This window comes from Colossoma macropomum, unplaced genomic scaffold (genome assembly GCF_904425465.1).
Source record: "Colossoma macropomum unplaced genomic scaffold, Colossoma_macropomum, whole genome shotgun sequence".
In the NCBI taxonomy this organism is placed as follows: Eukaryota; Metazoa; Chordata; class Actinopteri; order Characiformes; family Serrasalmidae; genus Colossoma; species Colossoma macropomum.
Genome location: NW_023494806.1, coordinates 18,068,667 through 18,082,747, shown reverse-complemented (window position 1 = coordinate 18,082,747; position 14,081 = coordinate 18,068,667). Strand labels below are relative to the sequence as shown.

General features: G+C 35.7%; 1 protein-coding gene across 1 annotated transcript; it reads left to right on the top strand.

The window, feature by feature from the left end:
• Nucleotides 1-1,255: 1,255 nt before the first annotated feature.
• Nucleotides 1,256-2,758, top strand: LOC118827686 (sialic acid-binding Ig-like lectin 15). The gene is made up of 3 exons (XM_036599127.1): nucleotides 1,256-1,349; nucleotides 1,730-2,116; nucleotides 2,316-2,758. The coding sequence occupies exons 1-3, from the start codon at nucleotides 1,307-1,309 to the stop codon at nucleotides 2,756-2,758; spliced, it is 873 nt and encodes a 290-aa protein (XP_036455020.1). The 5' UTR covers nucleotides 1,256-1,306.
• The last annotated feature ends 11,323 nt before the right edge of the window (nucleotides 2,759-14,081 follow it).

The window sequence follows — 14,081 nt, the reverse complement described above, 5'->3', positions numbered from 1 at the left end:
TGCACTGATTTAAAGTTTGTCATTCTCTAGTCAACAAGTGTTGCTGCCCAGTTAATTACATTAAACACAAGATTGTAAGGCTGTATGAATGTAATGGCTGAGGCAATTTTCAGGGATCCAAAATCCATAAACCCATATAACTCAGAAAATTTGTCTGGCTCAAAAATGATCAAAAACCAGTTCCATTTTTTACCTTTTAAATGACCAAACATAACCATTGACATTGTATGAATGGATAACTCTACAGATGCATTTCTAACCCCTTAAATTACCATAGCATTATTATGCAATACTGTAACCTAAGAATAGCCCCACCAGTTTGCATTTAAGTCCCTGTAGTTACTGAATAAGCCTGGGATTAGGCTTAAAGAGGTTAAACACACAATATAGAGATAGAGTAGTGAAAACAATTGTGGGAGAGTTGGGAGAATGACTGGTGGGGCTGTAGTGTTTTGGGCTGTTTACTGTGAGCTAGCATATAAACTCATGCATGAGTAATAATGTAGCATTACCGATGTAGTGATTTTCATAAACGAATCAGGTGATTTTAGCAAGTGGTTTTTTATAAGGAAATAAGGCAGCGATACAGTTACCCTATGAAAATGCCAAGCTTAGTAGATGCAAAGGCTTATTATTCAGTAACTACGGGGACCTCAATGCAAACTTTTTGAGCTATTCTTAGGTTATAGAAGTGTGTAATAAAACTTTGGGCCTGCTGGTGGGCCCTGGACGTAGGGGTTAAGAGTTTGGGGTGGGCTGGTCTACATCATGTAACATCTGGTTTGAAAACAAGTCCCAACACAGCCCCTGTTTGCTGGGATGCTCCCTCAGATCATAAATTGTGTAGTTGTATTGGTTTCTATGTTTCTTTATTCTACTCTATTCTCCACAGTACAACATTTGCTTGATGGTGAATTTCTGTCATTAACATTCACACCTCAGTAGATTGCGGTCTGCGAGGCCTCCACCCATTCAGCGAAGGGTAAAGGAGGACATGAAGCTCCACTTCCTCTAACATCATAACTTACGCTTTACCATGCTAAACATCCCTGCTCAAAATTTCTTTCTCAAAAATAAATCATTTGAAAGACAATATTAGTGATAGTTGTGTATTGTGGTGGTCAGATCAGTAAGAGTGTAGCTGTGATGGTGCTAATTCAACGATGAAGTGTGATCACACTGGATAGAATAAGTTATTACTGCCATCCTGATTTTAAAGTAGAGGAGGAGCCTGATTGAGGGACCATTGTTTGGAGCTTAACAACCAACATCAGATGTGCGTTTGTGAGAATTGAGCTAGGCGAAGATGGAGCTCATCCAAATGGTTTTCTTTTTATGTGGCTCTCCAGGTAGGATATTTAAGTTTTTTAGATCTACCTTAAATTTTTAATGATACACAGATTTTATCTTACTGTTTATCTCTGGATTTAATTGTTTTGCAGGGCTACCTTCTATGTTATCATTTTACTGCTTTACATCATTTTTAATTCTTTTTGTTTCTTTTTATTTACCTCTGAATACTCGGCTACACAATGAATACTTGTGAATGCTTTACATTGTGTGAAACTTTCACCATGAAGGGACCCACAGATATGGTCCAACATTACTTGGAATGAAATCAATTTACATTAAATTACATTAAAAGTGAATGTTTTTGCCTTTTTCTTGTAAAGGTACCATTTTGGAGATTTGACATGCTAAGATGAACTTTACTTTCTTGTTATGTTAGGTCTTCTGGCTGCTGATAAGTGGTCAATGACTGTACCTAAAGCTGTCAACCAAACCATTGGTCAAGATGCCATCATCCCATGCACTTTTACAACTCCATACACAGACTACCAGAATATTATAACAGTGATTTGGCGAATGAAATGCCAATACAATGGACTATTAATTTTCCGTTGCGTGAGCAAAGGAAATCCATCAGAAAGTGGACAGAACTGCATACAGTCTACTGGACGTTACTCATTATCTGGAGACCCAAGAAGAAACAACATCTCACTGAAGATTAAAAACATCTCATTTTCAGATGCAGAAAAGTATTTCTGTCGTGTTGAGTTGAGTAACAAACAAGACCAATATGGAACTGTTACAGGGACCACCCTAAACGTGCAAGGTGAACATATAATTTGGTTCTGTCTTTTTATACCTAAAATTAATGTCAATTTTATATGCAGTATGAAGATGTTCAAAGCAAACTGTGATAAACAAAAAAACCATAGCAGTGAGGTATGTTATGAATTAAGGTTTGAAAATGATCCCATGCCACTAATAGGCAAACAAGATGTTTTTGTTGTTCTTGTTTTTCCTGGCAGTGACTCAAGCACTAGAGAGAATCTACATACAAACACTTCCATCAGGAGAGCAGTTTGTTACATGTGATGTTAAAGGAACACCTCCTCCAACGGTGATGTGGATCATTCCAGACAACGCGAATGCCTCTCTGGTGTCTGTTCAAAGTGGCTTTGCAGGAGCATCGTCCTCTATTCCTGCAAATCTGCCCAACACCAACTACACCTGCCAGATACATGGGAAGAATGGAACGCAGCATCTTTCAATTTACTACAGAGGAGCTCAGGAGCAACAGCAGCAGATCCCTTCAGTGCTGCTCATAGCCTTTGTGATTCTTTCTGGAGTTTTCTTCATTCTTTTTTTGGTCACTCTGGCAGTGTTGTACAAGAAAGGTAAGGAACAGACCCATCATTTGTTTACAATTAAACGTTTGGTCCATCTACTGACTGGTATTGCTCACTTTTAAAGTCCTTTGAAACTGCGCTATGTAAAATTTTTTAAATTACCAGAATTAGCGTGAGAAAAACACAAATAATGCTAAAACATGGTGTTAATAATTTATCAGTTGGGTCGGATTTTTCCAGAGTTTTTCAGATGTCATACATCTTTAGGCAAAAGAAAATCTGGCTAGAAGTTATGCAGAATCAGCATTATACTGATGAAGATATGATGACAATATTAGATCATTCTCTTACATCCTCATAAGACACGTCCTTCAACAAGTTTTGACTGAGTTCTCTTTGAATACTCTTTCAATGCTCCCGCAATCACCAGCTCAGTAAATTTTACTGAAATGTCTAACATGTTCTAGATATTAACTGCCTAAGTGGATAAAACAGATTTTTTTGGGTTAAAAGGGAGTTTGTAGTGAAAGAGAACACTGATAAATTAAAACAGGGAATAATATTGTAGTGAACTGCTACTGGTTGGCATCTAGAAGCTCCTGAGGCATGGCCGTGCTGATGGCCATGCCAGGAGGATCATAGGAGGCGTGCAAAAAAGATTATTTGTGTTGTGTATGTTAAAGGTATATAGTATGCATTTATTGGGTTTGTTCTGCATCAGGAAGTGGGTTCACTTACACTGTAAAAAGTGGCTCGTCAGATCTACCTAAAAAATTACTCCATGTGGTAACAAGCAACTGAACTAGTTTTATTCTGCTTAAAAAATTACATTGATTGAAATCATTCATTCAAAGTATTTATTTAGGTTAAATAAAACTAGGTAATTTACTTGTTACCACATGAAGTAATTTTTTTAGGTAGATCTAATGAGCCATTTTTTACAGTGTTTACAGGGTTAAGTGTATGGCTAGTGGTCCCTTTCCCTGTGAGTTCAGTGCTGTGTATATGCTGTCCTGCCCTGACATTTAATAAAGAGCACACCTTTCATGGTGAAATCATACCACCACCAACACCAACACCACCCCACACACATAATATTATGTTTTGCTTTAGTGTTTTTCTGTACAGATTATTTCCAGTGATGTAGCCAAGTCAGCTCAGTAATATGAAAAAGTAACCAAGTAACTTGAATATTTAAGTAGTTTTTCAATAAACTACTTATTTACTCTTACTTGAGTAGTTTTATTTACTAATACTTTTACTTGTACTTGAGTAAATTATCACTACAGTAACAGTACTTGTACTTAAGTAGGGATTTTCAGTACTTTTTACACCCCTGCTGGTTGGCATCTAAAAGCTCCTGAGATATGGCTGTGCTGATGGCCATGCCAGGAGGATCATAGGTGGCATGCACCCCCTGGAAAAAAGAGTATTTGTGTTGTGTATGTTAAAGGTATATTGTATATGTTTATTGTGTTGTTCTGTATCAGGAAGTGGGTTAACTTAGTGTGAATTGTGTGGCACTGTCAGGGTGAGGTGCGTGGCTAGTGGTGACCTCCCCTGAGAGTTCAGTGCTGTGTATGTGCTTTCCTGCCCTAGCATTTAATAAGGAGCACTTCTCAAGGTGGAATCAAACCGTTCTTTTACATTTCTTTAAGACTTAAATATTAACCAGGTAAGTATGAAACACACATTCCAAAGTACTAGGAAATTATTTTGGGTAACATGATGGAAAGTACCAAGATGGTCTAGCTAAATTACACTGAAATGTCCAACAGTTTCTAGATATAAAACTGAAAAATATCTTATAATTGGATGATTAGATAACGTAACAAAGTGGTATAAACAAACTTGCTAAATTTCACTGTAATGTCACATTACATGGCCAGGCCCTGCTGGCAGGGCCAAAGTTTTATTACACACTTCTATAACCTAAGAAAAGCTAAACAAGTTTGCAACCCCCTTATGTCCTCAAGTTTCTTTATACTGCCTTTTGTCCTGTATAACTACCTGGTACTTACTACCTTGTGATTCCAAATAATATTTTACTATGTCCTTTAATTTAGCTTAATATTTAGAACCTGTTGGGAATTTCAGTGTAATTTAGTACACAGAACTTTGGGCATTTTAATGGAATTTAGTTAAACTGTGTTGGAACTAAATCGTTTACTAATTCTTGGTAAGTGATTTAATGACTTTTTAACACCACTTTGTCATCAGACTAATCTGAAATGTTTTACTCAGGGTCATCTGAACCTGTGGACACCTCGCAACAAATGAATGTTTCAAAAAGTGTGCATTTTGGAAAGTAAGGACTTTTGTGGTATTTGCATACAATCCATTTAAACACAGATCATATATATGTTTATATGTGATGAGTCATAATTCAGATCATATGTATTCTGTATTGCTAAGTTATCTATTCATTATATGTATTTATTTATTAACATCTTCCTTCCTTTTTTTCATTTTTTCTCACAGAGATGGTGAGGACTATGAAAATATTTATGCAAATGCCTAAGCCCACAGGTGATTGTCCAAATACACATCCAAATATCTGCTGTGCAGCATTTTTCTCATGAAACGTCATGCATGCATCTGTCTGCACTTGTCTTTAACATTTTCCCAATCAATGTTTTTTTAAACCATTTCCTAACAAAATTGGTTTTGATTATGTTACTTTTGGACATTATTTGAAAGATCATGTAATTTGTTTGCGTAAACGCATTTGATTTTTTCCTATAAACAATGATTTTAAGCAATGCCTGTAGGTTCTCGTTTTCTGTGCATGTCTTGATGAACTCAGATAAAGAGCATGATCTGAAGTATGTGAACTCTAAGTTCTGTAGCAATGTCTGAAACCAGTATTTTGCATACACTTCTTAAATTGGTAGATCTATCCTTTAACAGTCAACAAGTTCACATTCAAAAAAAAAAGTTTACAAAAGTTCACCATCTTTATATGGCAGCTAAGAGCTGTGAGTTTATTTGAGCTCAGCTGTCTGTCTTCAGTTGGAAGTTCTCTATCTTGCAGTTGATGGTAGCACTATTGAAACTTATGAAAACACAATATTTCAATTTCTTCACACCTCCAGGTGAGGATAAATCCCAATTAGATGGCCACTAAGTGAAATGTATATGAACTAGTATGTATTTTTAAATGTGCTGATTGCTATTTTTAGCATAACGTCATTAGCATGTATGCTAGCAGCTACAGAATGAGTGTGTTTGTTCATATTTTCACACTCTTAAGACAAATGTAAGAATCGCTTGACATATTTTCACTGTTGTAACAAAACCTTGTATCTCCATAATAACTTTATAAGTTAACACAGCAAGATTTGCATTTTCAAATTCTGCAATAAAAAAATAGCCAAAAAATGCTTATTTCATGTTTGGGCTACCCACCGTCAGCTATCAAGCTAACAAGACAGCTAATCAGCTAATCGAGCTACACTACTAATCTTGAGTACAACAGTAAGTTTAGTCTGTTATTATTTGACATCAGTCTCTTCTTCAAACACAGAAAAGAAAGGTAATTGTGGGAGTTTAGCTCTTTGCCATTCCTTGTAAAATAAGTTGTAAAGCTAATATTTACTGTCAGTAAAGGTTTGGGTAACACTTTACTTGGACTCACTGTAAATGCTTCATAGCTGCTTCTTGTGCATTTACTTTGCATTTTACTAATATCTATCAAGTTTGCCTTAACCTATTGGGGGCCATTCGAATAAATTGAGGCCACATTTTGGGGCCTTTGAATGTTTTTGCTTTAAAGAAAGTAAGCTTCTTATTCACTTTATTACTGGATGTGTATTCAGGGAACACACACACATGGCATTCTGGTGGTCTTTAGTGTCTTGTAGTTTGGAATGTGTTGATGTACACTTTTGAACTGCTGTGCAGCATAAACTGTATCTGCAGAACTTACTTTTTCCATTGTATTGACTGTTTTTACTGTAAGCCTGTCAGTTTTGGTAGGACACGGTAAAGAAAAACACTCCAATATGTTGTTGATATATAGCAAAATATAAAATGTGTATATTGTATGTCTTATATATAATGTAAGTAAGCACTGCAAAATTGGTTTTCAATACAAGAGGGACTGTTTTAATCATATGTTTGAGCTTATTAGTCACTGAGGGCCTCTGCTGGTGCAGTGAAATCATTTCAAGCTCATAGCAAATTTACCATAATAGAATATTTAATTCTATCATCATGCCTTCTTACTAACAAAACACACAGGACTGGATTTTTCCAAAAGTATCAAATATTACTGGAGCATTTCTGTTTTGATATAAGATTAAAAGGAGTGTGTTTTCCCATTGAGGGCCTTTACTGTTTACTTTGAGAATGAGCACTTATAGACTTGTTGGCTCCTTTGACAGAACTGTGTAACTGTAAAGTCCCAGGGGACTAACATAAAACACTGCTTAAAAACAGCTGCTTAGGGAAATGTCTGGAAATGTATGGAAATGTCTGGCTATGTTCCTAATATGCTAACGTGCAAGCTTGGCTGACATCTCTCTGTGACAGTCAGTTGGACTAACAAAACAAAAACAGAGGAGGAGCCTTGCTAGATCTGTTACGTGCTATTATGGCTTCCAGTTGGTCGTTAGCTTTCTCCCGCTAAGTTTCTCTGACTCTAACAGTGAGAATCAAGACCAAGGCTGAGACCATGAGATAAGACAGACCAAGATAAAACAGAGACCAGATTAAGATTTTTTTCAGATTATTTTATGTAAACCAAAAAACCATACATCCTTTTTTATTACGAAATTAAAAAGACAGTAAGAGTAACATTCTGATCTGCCATAAGACGATGCTCAGCAAAGGGTAAAGGAGGACATGAAGCTTCACTTCCTCTAACATCATAACTCACGCTTTACCATGCTAAACATCCCTGCTCAAAAACCTTTCCAAAATGTCTTTCTCAAAAATGAATTATTTTGAAAGACAATATTAGTGATGATTGTGTGTCGTGGTGGTCAGATCTCAGGTCAGGTCAGATCAAATTCAACAATGAAGTGTGATCACACCGGATAGAGCCAGCTATTACTGCCATCCTGATTTTAAAACAGAGGAAGAGCCTAACTGAGTGACCATTGTTTGGAGCTTAACAACCAACATCAGTTCTGCATGTACGAGATGGGAGCTAGGAGAAGATGGAGCTCATCCAAATAGTTTTCTTTTTATGTGGCTCTCCAGGTAGGATATTTAAGTTTTACTAATACACATTATACAGATACTATCTTACTGTTTATCTTTGGGTTTTATTGTTTTACAAGTCTAATTTCTCTGCTATTATCATTTTACTGCTTTTCATTATTTTTTATTCTCTTTTTACTCTTTTTATTTCCTTCTTGTGTATGTAAACCGTTACATGACCTCTGTTAATTGTAAAGCAGATAAATATATTGTTGCTGTCTAAAAATGTGTATCATCATTTTCATTTGTGTATGTATCTTCATTTTTTTTTTTTTTCTACATCATTAAGCACAGCAGCTCTAAGCTTTACATTACACAGAAATGGTCCAACATTACTTGGAATATTAAATTGCAGTAAAATTAAAGAATGTTTTTGCCTTTTTCTGTAAAGTTACCATTTTGTTTTCTTTTTTTGTTTTGTTTTGTTTTTTTGAACAGCAACATGAAGTTAACATGAACTTTACTTTCTTGTTACGTTAGGTCTTCTGGCTGCTGATAAGTGGTCAATGACTGTACCTAAAGCTGTCAACCAAACCATTGGTCAAGATGCCATCATCCCATGCACTTTTACAACTCCATACACAGACTACCAGAATATTATAACAGTGATTTGGCGAAAGAAATGCCAATACAGTGGACTATTAATTTTCCGTTGTGTGAGCAAAGGAAATCCATCAGAAAGTGGACAGAACTGCACACAGTCTACTGGACGTTACTCGTTATCTGGAGACCCAAGAAGAAACAACATCTCATTGAGGATTAAAAACATCTCATTTTCAGATGCAGAAAAGTATTTCTGTCGTGTTGAGTTGAGTAACAAACAAGACCAATATGGAACTGTTACAGGGACCACCCTAAACGTGCAAGGTGAATATATAATTTGGTTCTGCCTTTTTATACCTATAAATTCTATATGCAGTGTAAGTATATATTAAGTTGTTTGAAGCAAACTATGATGACCAAAATTATCAGCAGTAGGGTGTGTTACGAATTGAGGTTTGAAAATGATCCCATGCCACTAATAGGCAAACAAGATGTTTTTGTTGTTCTTGTTTTTCCTGGCAGTGACTCAAGCACTAGAGAGAATCTACATACAAACACTTCCATCAGGGGAGCAGTTTGTTACATGTGATGTTAAAGGAACACCTCCTCCAACGGTGACGTGGATCATTCCAGACAACGCGAATGCCTTTCTGGTGTCTGTTCAAAGTAGCTTTGCTAGAGCATCGTCCTCTATTCCTGCAAATCTGCCCAACGCCAACTACACCTGCCAGATACATGGGAAGAATGGACTGCAGCATCTCTCAATTTACTGCAGAGGAGCTCAGGAGCAACAGCAGCAGATCCCTTTGATACTGCTCATAGCCTTTGTGATTCTTTCTGGAGTTTTCTTCATTCTTTTTATGGTCACTCTGGCAGTGTTGTACAAGAAAGGTAAGGAACACACCCATAGTTTGTTTACAGGTTTAAATGTGGTCCTTCTTACTGCTTACCTTTATAGTCCTTGCTGCACTATGCACTATGTAAACTGCACTATGTAAAATTTTTAAATTAGCAGCATTAGCATGGAACAAAAACATGCTAAAACATGTTGTTAATAATTTTTGAGTTGAGTCAGAGTTTTTCAGATCATGTCATACATCTTTATATAAAAGAAAGTCTGGCTTGATGTTTAAGTCTGAAATGCAGAATCAACATTATACTGATGAAGATATGATGACAATATTAGATCATTCACTTACATCCTCATAAGACATGTCCTTCACCAAGTTTTGACTGAGTTCTCTTTGAATACTCTTTCAATGCACTCGTAATCACCAGCTCAGGGAAGAGATCTGGAGCACAAAATGTTCTTCCACACATTGTGTGCAATTGCACTTTTTCACTAAAGAGGTCTCCAAATTCCCAAATCATACATAGTGTAAGATTTTGGGATTGGGATTGGGCATAGATCTATATATTGTAGTGTCCCGCTATTGGCTTGCATTGCCATGGGTGTGTGGAGTGGCCATGTGAAGAGGCTCTTGGGAAGCTCCACACTTATGGTTGGAGAGACTTTTATTGTAAATAAGTTGTTGTTGTTAGCTTGATGATGGGCACATGTGTTACTCGTGCTTTTCGGTGCTGGGCTGTGGGGTAGTTGGTGCAGTGTTAGTGCCTACCATCAGGTGGAAATGTATGGCTAGAAATTACCTGCCTGCTTTCTCAGTCATTTCAGCAGCACTGAGAAGTGTTTCACCCTTGCTGCCTGTTCAGTAAAAGAGCATTCGCCTTTAAAGCATATTTTTCCATGTCTTTTTCTTTGCTGACGCCATTGTATTAACTGTGTGGTAAAAGCTCAAAAGTATTAAGTAATTATTTAGAGTATTATGATGGTAAGTCCCATGGAGGTTTAAGTAAATTCTACTGAAATAATCTAACAAGTTCTAGATATTACCTGGGTAAACGTGTAAAACAATTTCCAAAGTAATTAATAATTAGATAATTATTTTGGGTTAAAAGGCGGTTTGTAGTGAAAGAGAACACTGATAAATGAAAACAGGAGAACAATATTGTAGTGTACTGCTACTGGCTGGCCTCTAGATGCCGTGTTGATGGCCGTGCCAGGAGGATCATGGGAGGCGTGCACCCACCCGTGTCTTACTTGACACTGAATATAAAATCATGAATTCTGTCAAACTGTTGAGGATGAGGTATACAATGCTGGGTAATGCTTTCTTTTACATTTCTTTAAGACTTAAATATTACCCAGGTAAGTATGAGACACACACTCCAAAATACTAGGAAATTATTTTGGGTAACATGATGGAAAGTACCAAGATGGTCTAGCTAATTTACACTGAAATGCCCAACAGTTTCTAGATATAAAACTCGTGTTTCTAGGTGACGATATAACCCCTTACATGGCCAGGGTCCGCAGCAAGACCAAAGTTTTATTACACACTTCTGTCACCTCAGAATAGCTAAACAAGTTTGCAATGAAGTCACTGTACTTACTGAATAATAAGCCTTAGTATGTAATAAGCCTGGGATTTTAAGGGGTTTAGACTCATGTCCTCAGGTGTTGTTGTACTGCCTTTTGCCCCATATAACTACCTGGTACTTACTATCTTGTTATTCCAAATAATATTTTACTATGTCTTTCATTAGTTTCATTTTTAGAACCTGTTGGGAATTTCAGTTTAATTTAGCCAGGCTGTCTGGTTACTCACTATATTTTTACCCAAAATAACTATACAGCTCTTTGGAGATTGTACCACAGACTTACTGTTGGACATTTCAGTGGAATTTAGTTAAACTGTGTTGGAACTAAATCATTTACTAATTCTTGGTAAGTGATTTAATGACTTTTTGAAACCACTTTGTCATCAGACTAATCTGAAATGTTTTACTCAGGGTCATCTGAACCTGTGGACACCTCACAACAAATGAAGGTTTTGAAAAGAGTGTCTCTCGGAAAGTAAGGACTATTTGCATTTGGTATTTGCATACAATCTATTTAAGCACAGATCATGTGTCATTTGTTTGTTTGTGATGTGTTATAATTGACAACATTTGTATTCTATGTTACAAAGTAATATATATATCTATCTATCTATCTATTTATTTATTTATTTATTTATTTATTTATTTATTTATTTATTAACATCTTCCTACCCTTTTTCCATTTTTTCTTACAGAGATGGTGAGGACTATGAAAATATTTATGTTAATGATTAAGCCCACAGGTGATTGTCCAAATTCATATCAAAGTATCTGTTGTGCAGCATTTTTCTCAAGAAACATCATGCATGCATCTGTCTGCATTTGTCTTTAACGTTTTCCAAATTATTGTTTTTTTAAACCTTTTCCTAACAAATTGGTTTTGATTATGTTAATTTTGGATAGTAGTAGTTTTTTTTTGTGTCTGAAACCAGTATTTTAATATTCACACCTCCAGGTAAGGATAAAGCCCTATTAGATGTCCACTGAGTGAAATGTATGTGAACTAGTATGTATTTTTGAATATCCTGATTGCTATTTTTAGCATAATGTTATTGGCATGTATGCTAGCAGCTACAGAATGAGTGTGTTTGTTCATATTTTCACACTCTTAAGACAAAATGTAAGAATCGCTTGACATATTTTCACTGTTGTAACAAAACCTTGTATTTCCATAATAACTTTATAAGTTAACACAGCAAGATTTGCATTTTCAAATTCTGCAATAAAATAAAAAATAGCCAAAAAATGCTTATTTCATGTTTGGGCTACCCACCGTCAGCTATCAAGCTAACAAGACAGCTAATCAGCTAATCGAGCTACACTACTAATCTTGAGTACAACAGTAAGTTTAGTCTGTTATTATTTGACATCAGTCTCTTCTTCAAACACAGAAAAGGAAGGTAATTGTGGGAGTTTGCCTTTCCTTGTAAAACAGTTTGTAAAGGTAGTATTTACTGTCAGTAAAGATTTGGGTAACACTTTACTTGGACTCACTGTAAATGCTGCTTCTTGTGCATTTAGCTTGCATTTTACTAATAGCTATTATGTTTGCCTTAAAAGAGGCCAAAGTTTGGTGGGAAAAAAAAACAGAAATATGGAAATATGATAAAACACTCCTTATAAACCAATCCAACATTGATCACACCTATGGGCTGGTCCTAATATTCGAATGCACTTAATTCATATTTCTGTGTGAGTAATTAGTAGAAACAGCCTCTACATATGCAGGTAGTGTTGTAGATAACTTACTGTGTCTATGATACATTGAAAAATGGTCCAGCCTTTGAATGTTCATGCTTTAAAGAAAGTAAGCTTCTTATTCACTTTATGCTGGATGTGTATTCAGGGAAACACACACACACACATGGCATTCTGGTGGTCTTTAGTGTCTTGTAGTTTGGAATATGTTAATGTTCACTTTTGAACTGCTGTGCAGCATAAACTGTATCTGCAGAACTTACTTACTTTTTTCCATAGTAAAATGTGTATATTGTATGTCTTATATATAATGTAAGTAAGCACTGCAAAATTGGTTTTCAATACAAGAGGGACTGTTTTAATCATACATCTGAGATTATTAGTTACTGAGGGCCTCTGCTGGTGCAGTGAAATCATTTCAAGCTCATAACAAATTTACCATAATAGAATATTTAATTCTATCATCATGCCTTCTTACTAACAAAACACACAGGACTGGATTTTTCCAAAAGTATCAAATATTACTGGAGCATTTCTGTTTTGATATGAGATTAAAAGGAGCCTGTTTTCCCACTGAGTGCCTTTACTGTTTACTCTGAGAATGAACACTTGTAGGCTTGCGGGCTCTTTGATAGAACTGTATAACTGTAAAGTCCCAGGGGACTAACATAAAACACTGTTTAAAAACAGCTGCTCAGACCTATCTGAGAAATGTCTGACTGTATTTCTAATATTCTAATGAGTGAACTTGGCTGACATCTCTCTGTGACAGTCGGTTGGAGTAACAAAACAAAAAACATACAGTGGAAGAACCTCATTGGATCTGTTATGTGCTATCATAGCTTCCACTTGGTCATTAGTTTTCTCCCGCTAAGGTTTTTCTGACTCTAGAATCAACACCAAGACTCTGTAGTAGTTCCGTCCAAGTCCAGACCAAGACCATGAGATAAGACAGAGACCAGATTAACTTTTTTTCTGATTATTTACATAAATAAAAGGTAAAAAAAACTTGCTTGTAATTCAATGTACATTCATCATCATTCATCATAGATGATATGCATGGATAAATAACATTATATTTTATAATACGTTTTTTAAAATGTATATGAAGCCTAAAATATTATTTATTATTATTATATTACAGTCTTAGTCTAACTTTTTCGTTGTAACATTTGGAAGCAATTGGAAGGTTCTTCTCTATACCTTCCTCTATAAACCTTATTCAGAATAACCACCATCACCAAGTCAACTGAATGTAAACCAAAAAAACCATACATCCTTTTTTATTACGAAATTAAAAAGACAGTAAGAATAACATTCTGATCTGCCGTAAGAGGATGCTTGAATTTTGAAACCAATGAACTTCATGGAAAGACCAATTTGATTGTCAACTAGCAGCAAACTGATTACATTTAAACCCATAGAGAATGTACTGTTTTATTTTGTTCGAAAATATTGATGATATTCAGTAATATTCAAATGGATGGTGATGCACTCCATCTGAATATTTGAGGACAAATTGAAAGTGAGTGGGTGTTTGAAAACAGCATTAGTAGT

Bases quoted from the DNA above. Each gene is read 5' to 3' on its own strand.
- LOC118827686 (XM_036599127.1), top strand. From the start codon at position 1,307: ATGGAGCTCATCCAAATGGTTTTCTTTTTATGTGGCTCTCCAG. The intron at 1,350-1,729 runs GTAGGATATTTA...TTGTTATGTTAG, and splicing joins CTTTTTATGTGGCTCTCCAG to GTCTTCTGGCTGCTGATAAG. The intron at 2,117-2,315 runs GTGAACATATAA...TTTTCCTGGCAG, and splicing joins GACCACCCTAAACGTGCAAG to TGACTCAAGCACTAGAGAGA.